This window comes from Physeter macrocephalus, chromosome 12, assembly GCF_002837175.3.
Source record: "Physeter macrocephalus isolate SW-GA chromosome 12, ASM283717v5, whole genome shotgun sequence".
Classification (NCBI taxonomy): domain Eukaryota; kingdom Metazoa; phylum Chordata; class Mammalia; order Artiodactyla; family Physeteridae; genus Physeter; species Physeter macrocephalus.
Genome location: NC_041225.1, coordinates 43,425,952 through 43,438,446, shown reverse-complemented (window position 1 = coordinate 43,438,446; position 12,495 = coordinate 43,425,952). Strand labels below are relative to the sequence as shown.

Here is a 12,495-nt window from a genome sequence, read left to right as displayed (position 1 = left end):
ATCTTTGCCTCCATTCTTTTTCCGAGGTCCTGGATCATCTTCACTATCATTATTCTGAATTCTTTTTCTGGAAGGTTGCCTATCTCCACTTCATTTAGTTGTTTTTCTAGGGTTTTATCTTGTTCCTTCGTCTGGTATATAGCCCTCTGCCTTTTCATCTTGTCTATCTCTCTGTGAATGTGGTTTTTGTTCCACAGGCTGCAGGATTGTCTTTATTTTATTTATTTATTTATTTTTGGCTGTGTTGGGTCTCCGTTGCTGCACGTGGGCTTTCTCTAGTTGCAGTGAGTGGGGGCTACTCTTCATTTGCGGTGTGTGGTGTTCTCATTGTGGTGGCTTCTCTTGTTGCAGAGCACAGGCTCTAGGCACACGGGCTTCAGTAGTTGCGGCTCATGGGCTCTCGAGTGCCGGCTCAATAGTTGTGGCACACAGGCTTACTTGCTCCAAGGCATGTGGGATATTCCCGGACTGGGGACCAAACCCACGTCCCCTGCATTGGCAGGCAGATTCTTATCCACTGCCCCATCAGGGAAGCCCCAAATAACATTCTTTTAATGAAAAACAACTATGTATTCCTCCCTCCCCAAAAAAGTTTAGTGAAAAGCATGGTATATTCTTTTGGTTGAAGTCTATGAAGAAAATTCACCCTCACGCAGATATGAGAGGAAACAGAAATATATTAATAACATTTGCAGATATCTGCAGATACTCGTCTTCGATATTACTACATCAAAACTTGAGAAGTGCTAAATTGTTGTAGGTTTGTTACAACATGGAATCTGAAGCCATATCAGTGAACATTTCTTATTGTAACATTAAATTTACCAGTCTGTTTTGCACACTGACTATGATAACACCATTCATTGGTCATTTGGGAAATACTGAATCACTGAATTATGCAAATATTCCCCATATTGCTACATTTCATCATATAATATTAAGAAAATCACACTTATGGCTTAAAGATTGAAACATAAGACATGACACCATAAAACTCCTTGAAGAGATTATAGGCAAAATATTCTCTGACATTAATCGTACCAATGTTTTCTTAGGTCAGTCTCCCAAGGCAATAAAAATAAAAACAAAAATAAACAAATGGGACCTAATCAACCTTACAAGCTTTTGCACAGCAAGGGAAACCATAAACAAAATGAAAAGACAACCTACAGAATGGCAGAAAATATTTGCAAACGATTCAACAGAAAAGGGCTTAATTTCCAATATATACAAACAGCTCATACAACTCAACAACAACAAAAAACAAACAACTCAATCAAAAAATGAGCAGAAGACTTAAATAGACATTTCTCCAAAGAAGAAATACAGATGACCAATACGCACATGAAAACATGCTCAACATTGCTAATTATTAAAGAAATGCAAATCAAAACTACAATGAGGTACCACTTTACACTGGTCAGAAGGCCATCATTAAAAAGTCTACAGGTAACAAATTCTGAAGAGGGTGTGGAGAAAATGGAACCGTCCTACCCTGTTGGTGGGAATGTAAGTTGATTCAACCACTATGGAGAACAGTATGGGGAGGTTCCTCAGAAAACTAAAAATCGAATTACCATATGATCCTGCAATCCCACTCCTGGGCATATATACAGACAAAACTATAATTCAAAAAGATACAAGCAGGGGGAGGGATAAATTGGGAGATTGGGATTGACATATACACACTACTATATATAAAATAGATAACTAATAAGGACCTACTGGGAACAGGGACTCTACTCAATACTCTGTAATGACCTATGTGGGAAAAGAATGTAAAAGAGAATGGATGTATGTATATGTATAACTGATTCACTTTGCTGTACAGCAGAAACTAACACAACATTGTAAATCAACTATACTCCAATAAAAATTAAAAGAAAAAAGATACATGCACCCTTGTGTTCATAGCAGCACTGTTCACAATAGGTAAGGCATGGCAGCAACCTAAATGTCCATCAACAGATGAATGGATAAAAAAGATGTGGCATATATACATATACATATATATGTGTGTATATATATGTATATGTATGTATGTATGGAATGGAATTCTACTCAGTCATAAAAAAGAATGGAATAATGCCATTTGCAGCAACATGGATGCAGCTAGAGATTATCACACTAAGTGAAGTAAGTCAGAAAGAAAGATAAATACCATATGGTATCACTTATATGTGGAATCTAAAATATAACACAAATGAACCTATCTGTGAAACAGAAACAGACTCACGGACATAGAGAACAGACTTGTGGTTGCCAAAGGGGAGGGGGTTGTGGGAGGGATGGAGTGGGAGGTTGGGGTTAGCAGATGTAGGCTACTGTATATAGAGTGGATACATAACAAGGTCCTACTGTATAGCACAGGGAACTGTATTCAATATCCTCTGATAGGGACTTCCCTGGTGGCACAGTGGTTAAGAATCCACCTGCCAATGCAGGGGACACAGGTTCGAGCCCTGGTCCGGGAAGATCCCACATGCCACGGAGCAACTAAGCCTGTGCACCACAACTACTAAGCCTGTGCTCTAGAGCCTGAGAGCCACAACTACTGAAGCCCACGCGCCTAGACACAGAGTAGCCCCACTTGCCGCCACTAGAGAAAGCCTGCGTGCAGCAAGGAAGACCCAACGCAGCCAAATAAATAAAATTAATTAATTAATTAATTAATTAAAAATCCTATGATAAACCATAATGGAAAGGAATGTTAAAAAAAAAAGAATGTATATATGTATAACTGAATCACTTTGCTGTACAATAGAAATGAACACAACATTGTAAATCAACCATACTTTAATAAAAAGTAAATCACATTTGTTAACATAGAAAAGTCCTTAAGTACTTTGAAGCTGTCAAGCTCATGGTGGTAGATACCAGTTTTCCCAAATTTTAGTTTTCCCTTGAAAGCTTGAGTTTTATCGTTGGCAGAAATCCTGTCAGCTCTTTAACTTGAAGGGACGGGCTTACTTTATTCATCTTTGAGCAAATGTCTGCTAAATCTCAAGTCTGAATAATTTGTCATTAGTCATTCTTTCAAATAAAAACGCTGTTCCATGAAAAACCTAGTTTAGGACACAAGTTAATCACCTAAGGCTTTTCCGTGAGACAACCCTTGTACTTCAGTATGCAGCAGAAATGCTTTGGGCACACTTCATTTAGTCACCCAGACTCTTTAAAAGATGTGTATCTGAGGATTAGGATTTAGTAAAATTTTTACTGCTTGATCAAGGACATGCTTAAGTGAAACTGGCCTTGTTTTCCTGTGAGCACGTGGCTGTGAAGAGTATTACGACTACTAGTATTATTTGGCGCCACTGCTGTAATTTGTGCTAAGACATCAGCAATTTTACCCACCAGTGTAAATGTCAGTACAGCAAAAGAGGCAAATAATAATGTCTTAGTACTGTTATGAAAATAGTTTTTATCTTCCAGACCCCTGAAAGGGGCTAGAAGGACTGCCCCCAGGGATCCACAAACCACACATTGAGAACCATTGAGACTGCTTAGGTTGGCTTCTGGCTCTGCCACTTAGAGGCTAGGTGACCTTGGATAAGTTACTTCACCTTTCTGTGTTTCAGTTTCCTTCTCTGTAATATGAGGATAATCATAATTACTTAATAGTGTTATTGCAAAAATTAAGTGAATATATGTAAAATGCTTGCAACACTACCTGTTACATAGTAAGTACTCAAAAAATGTTAGCTGTTGACTACCATCAACTCTGCTTGAGTGCTTTTACTACAGTTGTGTTCACTAAGAGAAAAAGAAATTTAACCGCTTCCCTTGTCTTGCTCATCCTATAAAGTCAAACAGGTCATTAGTTGCTGGGGTATGTATTTTTTGTTCTTGTGTCAAGTTCAGGAGGAACATGGCAAAAAATTTAAAATAACATTACCTTGTATGCAGCAGGAGCTAAACTCACATATGCCTTAACATACCCAGAGCACATTTGTTATATGTGGTAGACATTGATTCTAACCCCATTGATAAATGAAATGTATTTGTGTTTACATTTAATATTCAGGAAAGATTCAGAAAATGAGCTATTCCTGTTGAGTCAGTGGATGCCAGCATCAGCTACTTGTATATAATGTATTCTGTCAGAACCAGATCTCCCCATAAGTGTTGGATTCTTAATTTATTTGATTAATGTAAGGTTAATCATTATTTTGCTCTTACTTGAAAGAAACAAGGACCCTGGGAATTAGAAATCTCTAGTTCCTAATAGCCTTTGTACTTTTACATCTAGATTGTTGGAAAATGATAAAACGGTATATCTTTTCCTTACAGGGTTTTGGGAGTGCTAGCAAATCTGGAACATCAAACAAGAAACCTGGTATGTATAATAATGAAGCTGAAAAACTACTAAAGTGTTTAATAGTCTTGAATTCACTTTCTTATTTTTCTTCTTTTCAGAGATTGCTCAAGTAACTTCAGCATATGTGGCTTCTGGTTCTGAACAGCTTAGCCTCGCACCAGGACAGTTAATATTAATTCTAAAGAAAAATACAAGTGGCTGGTGGCAAGGGGAGTTACAGGTAATAACCTTTAAATAACATTTATTAATTTTATTATAAAAGTAATGCTCATTAGAAAAATAAGGTTAATAAAAATTTTAGATCACCTATAATCATACCACTTGGAGGTAGTCATTATTACCATTTTAGTATCTTATGTTTCTCTCTTGTCTTTTCCCTGTTTATTTTTAGCATAGTTGATGTTACAAGTAACAATATGAAGAGTAATTTCCCTAAAGACATCATTGTTTTCCAATAACAGCTGTTTTAATAAACCACAGGACACCTTAAAGGAAAGCTTAGCATCATCTTTGCCTGGGATAACCCCAGGCTTGCAGTATAACTTCCAGGCTGAGTGCTAAGAAAATACTATTCACTGGACAGTCCCGTCCCCCCCCGCCCCCATAGTCTTAATGTTTTTGGAACAGCAGTGCAAGGAAAGGAGCTGCAGGAGTAAATGAGCCTGGTTTTTTCATAAAATGTTAACAGAGATAGTAATTGCATGTTTTGATACAGAAAGAGGAGTTCTTTTCTCACTCCCAAAGTTTCCTTACTAGTTAAAACTAAAAAGCATTTTAGGATTAAAAGATGATGACAGGTGTAAGAGCTGGATTTTTACGTGAAATTGATATATGATTGTAATATGGAGGATTAACTTAGCATCATTCTTGCAAATCAGGGTCTTACAGTTTCTAAAGAAAAGTGGAGGTTGAAAATTTAGTATCTTCTTGACTAATGCCCTGAAATTTCACCTTCTGATTTGCTTTGAAGATTGACCCAACTAAGTGGGCGATGTGGCTTTCCACAAATGTTGTTTATGATCTCCTGATTAATTATTAACAAAGCCCCAAGAGGTATTTACTGTGAGCTATATCATTAAGTGTTGACTTATTAGGAGAACATTAGAAAGGTTTTTTTAGTTTATAAATATTATTTGTGTGAAATATGCAGAGAAGTTTGATCCTGAAAGATCTCCAAATAGACTTCTACAAATATTGTTGAGATGCATATTGAATCTTCCAGTTGTTTAATACTGACATGGAAGGCTGATGCAGAATTCAGGTGTTCACAAGACACCCTCACTTCTAACACCAGTCGTAAGTTTGGAGGTCCCCAAGACCACTCCCGAGTTCAGTAATTCACCATAAGGGCTCACAGAAGGCTGTTATACTCATGGTTATGGATTATTACAACAAAAGGATTTAGATTAAAATTAGCCAAGGGAAGAGATGTATGGTGCAGAGTTCAGGAGGATTCCAAACACAGAGCTTCCAGTTGTCCTCTGCCCATGGAGTCATGGACATCATTAAATCCTCCTGGCAACAATAGCCATGGAGTATTGCCAAGCAGAGCAGCTCACTTGAGCCTTGGTTTTCAGAGTGTTTACTGGGGCTCCATCACGTAGACACAGTTGACTGCCCACATGGCTGAACTCAGTCTCCAGTCCCTCCAGAGGTTGAGTTCATACTATGACGCAGAGGGCCCACCATAAATCACATCGTTAGGCTATCTGGCATGGTTAAGGCCCCCACGTAAAGTGAGACACTCTTTAACAGTCAAGACTTTCCAGAGGTTTAGAGATTACCTTATTACCTTCCAGGAGCCAAAGGCAAAGACCAGACCTCTCTTTGGGCAAGTTTAAATTCTTTACCACACAGCCAGCGTTTTTCTCATTTTTAGTTTATGTCTCAATAATTGTCTTTAGTCTCATCTTTTATATTCTTTTTGCTAATTTTATAGGCCAGAGGAAAAAAGCGACAGAAGGGATGGTTCCCTGCCAGCCATGTTAAACTTTTGGGTCCAAGTAGTGAAAGAACTACACCTGCCTTTCATCCTGGTATGGAAATGGGTTAACTTGTATTTCATCTTAGAGAAGTTTTGTTAAAACTTAGCACTTCTTAGATTAGCTGATTCTTTGAAAAATATTTTAAAATTTGTTCTTTCCTGGCCTAAAAGTAATATTGCAATGAGAACTTCCTTTCTAAAAAGTTCTGTGTAGAAACAGCCAACTGTTCGGTGATACTTGAACTACCTCACTCCTTGAAATATTTTAATTGCTATACCATCATACTTTAAAGCAAACGATCTGCTTGGATTTCTAACTGCATTTGGGAAATTCTTGTTTTTGTAAAACAGGCAATGGGGGAAGGAGGGTGGGAGAAAACAGCTAAAGGGAAATTTTAGCTGAATTTTAACATATGATCCTTGTAGGAATAATTATTTTAATTTGTTACTTTGTTGTTCTTTTTCTGGTAGTGTGTCAGGTGATCGCCATGTATGACTATATAGCAAATAATGAGGATGAGCTAAATTTCTCCAAGGGGCAACTTATTAATGTTTTGAACAAAGATGATCCTGACTGGTGGCAAGGAGAAATCAATGGGGTGACTGGTCTCTTTCCTTCAAATTATGTTAAGATGACGACAGACACAGATCCAAGTCAGCAGTGTGAGTAACATCAAATTATTTACTTCTTAACTAGTGCATAAGCTTTAATGTGCAGCATTGCATTCATTACTGCTCTGAATCAGATCTTAAACTTAGCACTCTTAGCAAATGTTATATTAACGTTTAAAGTAAGAAAATATAACAGGAAACTTTCATAAGGTAAGAAGTTATACAGCTTTTTTTCAAATACTTTTTTCCTAGCTTCAGACCCTACTATTAGATTTTATCTGAAAAAAGTTCTAATTCTCTCATGGGTTCTTTGGTATGATAACAGTCTATACTGCAACTTCCCTTTACACCAGCCTTTTTCAGCTTAACAAAGAGTAGCTGGCAATTACCCTATTCACCTATTCAAAATGACCCTTTTAGTGTACAGGTGCTATTAATTTTGCAACCTTCTCATTTATTTCCCACATTTTTACACATCATCCAGGTTAGGAGAAAATTTAAAAGAAAATTATAAAGTTTATTTTATAAATAAAGTGCTTGCAAAACTCATTAGGTGATTTTTTTAGGTAGATAACTCATACTGCAAGAGGTATATGAATTAAGATCTATTTCACTACTTTTATAACAAGGGTCCAGATCTCAATGTATGAGATTTGGTATTACATAAAATTATCTCTTGGTAGTTACCTAGCCTTTCTTATATTTGAGAATAAACATAGCATTAATAATTAGAGAATAAACAGTACTTGGAAATATTTTTTACTTTCATAAAATAGATGTCAGTTTTCCCCACCCTTTTGATTTTTTTGTCTTCTTAAATAAAATATATAATGATTTATATTTTTATAATTCGTGTGAAATTATCTAAAAGCTTTAGCCTTTCGTTTTAACTTAGCTTCTAAGAACATATAAATGGTAAAAAGCTGAGATGTGTTTATGATTCAGTGCAAGTATTGTGAATTTACTTTGTACTATATCTATAATTTTAAAATATTAGTGCATTATTTTCACTTTAGAGCTTATAAGATCGTTCTGATTTTGGGAGACTTTTCTTTAGATAAAGAAACTGAATTTCCCAATTTGGAGGTGGAGTCCAGTTTTTTATGGTTTGAATATTCCTAAAAGTATCTCAGGGTTTCAGGAGAGGTAGTAAAGAAAATTGTAACAACTTGGATTACCTAAATGAATGACCATTTTTATACTCTGCTGATGGTTTGGCAGTTTTCAGTGCTTGCCAGTTTATCTGATTAATTAGAAATACCTGAGGTGTCTTTACTGGACCTGAGAAAGGAAGGTACTTTTCAGACCTACTGGGTCTGGAAGATCTTTGACTAAGTGATCCCTGGAGGCATTCTGGTTTGTCAGTACATTTGGCTTTTACAGTGTCTACAATGTAAAGTGATAGTTTTCCGAAGGTTTTGTTGTTGTTTATCTTGTTTTTCAGTGGCGGAACTTTTTTCCAATTAAGTCGTATATAATAAGGAATACAAAGAACAGATAAAAGCTGTTCTAAAGGAAGAACAGCCAGGAGTGTATGAGTCAGTGAAAACTGGTTAAGTTTTAGACTATCATTTGTGTTTCTGTAGCCCTTATAAATATTACTTGCATTTTATTATGTAGTTAGGATATTTTCTAAAGGTTGAGAATTTTAATAGTTCAAATTTGTTGATGTTGCATGTAATCAGTAGAATTTTTTCTCACCCACTTGATTTGCTTTATGTTCATTTTATTCCTCATTTTTCTTTTTATAGGACCCAATGTTGTCTTCCAGTGTGAAAGCACCCCAGAGACCCACTATCCAAGTTTGACTCTAGCGTGGAGGCAGGGCAGGCAGCCCTGATCAAATATCTCCTACACAATTCGTTAACTTCGTTCGAATGTTAGAGCCACTTGTGATTATTTCTTCGTGTTTCTAATTTACAGTTAAAATTTATTTGTAACAAGTTAAAGGATAGTGGGTCTTTGTGTGGCTTTCCCTGCTGTTCAGTCTGGCATCCTTTAGCATTTTTCTTCTTTTTTAATTTGGTAATTGTAGGTCATTAGCATGCATGTTGAGTTTGCCCTTACATGGTGGGAGTTCAAACACACAAAGACCCACTATTTGCACAAACTTTTCTCGCTGGTTTGGAATGGGCTGCCATGCTTTTCTAATGTTATTGCAACATGTATATTCATTACAGAATTCAGAATTGCTTATGTTTTGCTATTATGTTTGATCTAATCCTAATCACAGTGAGCTCTTAATTGGTTCAATATGTGATTTGTCCCTCAGTATGCACTGTTTATTACTTTCTGATATGCCACTATGAGTACCAATATTTAAATTTGTTTAAAGGCCAAGAATTGGAAATATCCTTTTCTCTATTTTCTGTGTATTTTGGGGTGGGAGCAATAACACTTTGAGGGAGCTTTTCTTATCTCACAGAAGAGGAAAGTGGCCTGCCCCAGCAATATGTGCAGAGCAGGGTATGTTTTATCTGTTCTGGCTGTCCAAGAATGAGTCCTGTACATGGGAGTTCCCTTGGGATCTCTGTGGTCTGGGCTCATGAAGAAGCTTCATGTGCTGCAGCGGTCAGTTGTTACTTCTTTACTAATGAGCTAAAAATGGATTATTTTTGAGGAATGAAAGGCTCCCTTCATTGACCATGAGATATGAAACCTTCCCTACCTTAGAGCATTTATATCTGTACATTTTGAAGTCAAAATTCATGTTATCTATTTTAATTAGGTGACTACTTGTCCCAGGTCACAAAGGGACACTGGTTGACACTCTTCTTAATGTATTTAGTAAAGATCATAAGGAATCCTTGAAGAATTTAAATGCCCATGAAGCAGGCAGACAGTCTCTATCTAGTTGAGAATGAATTCAGTGAAGGAAAGATGTGTGAGAGCTGGCATTCCTCTATGTCCATGAAGCTGCTTTGTGGCTAGAGGGTTGATTTTACCGTTCAGAATTCTCTGGCTACTATCTATTCTTCAACCACATTGGCTACTTTGGCATAGGATTTTACTTCTTTTCCTTGAATGGAAAACTTTAAAGATAATAAACATTATTATAAACTAATAAACATGAGAGTACTTAGCTGAAACAAAAGGGAGTTTTAGTGGACAGTATTAAACTATATTTGAAAGTCAATGAGAAGTTTATGCAATTTAAAATGTTTACAAACTGCAGTGCAATCTACTGTTTATGAATGTCCAAGTATTATCAGGAAAAGTGTACATACAATCACAGAGTCTTATTTCCTCACACAGTTCTTTAAGAAGAGTGAAATATGTTTTTATATATCTGAGTTTTAAGTTAGAGGCATATTTTGTGCAATATTTGTGTAAATGAGCCTATTCATTATAAATGAATGATTTTAGTCATACATTGCCTAAATCATAACTTTACAACACTTGAGAAAGAATCAACAGTTTAGTTAGAACGTCACAAAGTTCAAATGTCTGTGTTCCAAAATACGTCTTTGGGATGTATGGTGATATGTGTGTGTGCTCCCTGAGGCAGGGATTTCTAGTTATTAGACCACCTCAACTTTTAGCATTTGGCATCATCATGATACTTTTATAAAATATGACATATAGGAAAGCAATAACACCATTTTACAGGTGGCATAACAGATTTGCCTGCAGTCACTAAAGGGTAGAGTGTAAAGACTGAGTCCTTGTGAATTCAGCTGATCTTCTAAATTGTACAGTTTACTTGGTCTTGCCTTTTATTTTCTGAACTTTTTGCTTTTGCAACCATTAGTTGGGTTCAAATTAAGGGCAGTTACTTTAAATCCATTTTAAACCCTGAGGTTAGAAATTAGACCACTTAATTAGTCACATGATTTGGTATAACATTTTCTCCTTATAATTTTGAATTTGGGTTTATTTAATACACTGATAAATTATTTCAAAAGTATTTTTATAGCTCAAATTGCTTCAATTTTACACTGATAAATATAGATTATTAAGAAGGACATTCAGGTAGAGCTTAGTGTCTGAAAATCAATTCACAAATAATATATTCATCAGGTACCTATGGACTAAATCACATAATGGCATATTTAAGCTGAGTGTCTGGGAAATAAATTTACTGTATTTACAGAAATACCCCTCTTTGTTTAGGTATTTTGTCATGTATTTGAGAAGAAACTAAAAGTAAAGGAAATGGTATGACATATAATAATAACTTGTCCTTCTTAAAAGAGCATGCAGTCCTTTGCAATACCTCGTATTCAGCCGCGTATTTGTTCTCATTCAATATAAGAGGCAGCTTTCCATTTACTTAGAAAGCAACATTGGAAGGAGTTTATCAGGAACATAAAATTTTAGAATGAACAAATCTGAACCCTGTAGTAGGTAAAGAATGAAAATTTATTTAAAAATTACAATATGTGATAATCATTTTTAAGGTATATGATTAAACCTGATGGGTTTTTCAGCAATGAAAAAATCAGTTCTAGGACCAAAGCTGATTTTTTTAGAAAACTTGAAAATCTAAATCAACCCTACCTGTTGTATACTTTCCTCTAAAACTTTATCCTAAGGAATCATTTTAAAATAATACAACTATTAAAACAATGTAACTGCTATTTTAGTGTTTTAAAATATAGTATGAATACTGATAGTTTAAAATAAAGGAACTGGGGGAAGGAAAAGTAGAGAAAGAAATGCCAATTTCAGTCCAAAGCTTTATTTGCCAAGTTTTCTTAGGATGAATTTTACCAGGTTATAAATTCTTGTAAATAGAATCTATAATGGAAATACTGAGAGACTTTTGCCTGAAGTGGCATTATTGGATGCTGCTGTGATGCTACTGTAATGTAATAAATTATTAAATTGTTGCAAAGTGCTGTTTTTTTGCCTTAAATTTTTATTTCGTGCGTCTTGAAAACTATAGTATTAAAGGTCTTGAGATTATGCAAATGCTGGAAACGCTTGGCATGAGGTCATCCGTTTTTATTTTTACAAAATTGTAATATAACTATGCAAGTGTGTTTATTAAAAGGACACAAACTACATTACTTGTATTGTGTATTTCTTTTGAAGCATCCTTTAAAACTAATCGTTTATATGTAGTCCTGATTGAATGTCTTTGGAATGTTTCTTTTTCCTTAACATAGTCTCTTGGGTGCAGACCGGCAAATTGTTTTATTGTAGGGGGACAAAAGAAATTTTTAAGTGGTAAAGATTGAGATAGTTTGATCCAAGATAAGCATATGTATCTCAAAAGCAAAAGAAATTTTGATTTGAAAGTAAAAGAAAATATAATCTAGGATAATAATAGACTACTATGTTATTTATAATTTTTATTCCAACTTTTTTTCCAAAAAGATTGGAAGGAATTTACAATACTCACTGCAAATGTAGACTAAGATATTTTTAGTACAAAATAAGAGTCTGTATGCAGTGAAAGAAACTGAAGTGGTTGCTTGGGGGGGTACCAGAGTTAAGCACAGTTTTACAGTTAAATAATCAAGTTGGTGGTTTCACCTTGAGTGAAAAAAAACATGGATCAAAATCCAACCCATCCATCAATGTGTGACATCAACAATCTCTTTCCAAAATCTTTCCTCATCTCTGGAAAGTC

The 12,495-nt window shown here is 35.4% G+C and overlaps 1 protein-coding gene across 6 annotated transcripts in view; it reads left to right on the top strand.

The window, feature by feature from the left end:
• The window catches only part of ITSN2 (intersectin 2), a 124,997-nt gene extending 113,105 nt beyond the window's left edge, over positions 1-11,892 (top strand). For 4 of the 6 annotated variants that reach the window (XM_055089067.1, XM_028496977.2, XM_028496978.2 and 1 more), the window contains exons 26-30: positions 4,294-4,339; positions 4,420-4,541; positions 6,261-6,357; positions 6,777-6,968; positions 8,669-11,892. In XM_055089067.1, coding sequence (XP_054945042.1) covers positions 4,294-4,339; positions 4,420-4,541; positions 6,261-6,357; positions 6,777-6,968; positions 8,669-8,670 — 459 coding nt within the window. In that variant the 3' untranslated portion in view covers positions 8,671-11,892. The remainder of the gene's footprint in view (positions 1-4,293; positions 4,340-4,419; positions 4,542-6,260; positions 6,358-6,776; positions 6,969-8,668) is intronic. The other 2 variants (XM_028496981.2, XM_028496982.2) reach the window with 1 other exon arrangement.
• Positions 11,893-12,495: the final 603 nt, after the last annotated feature.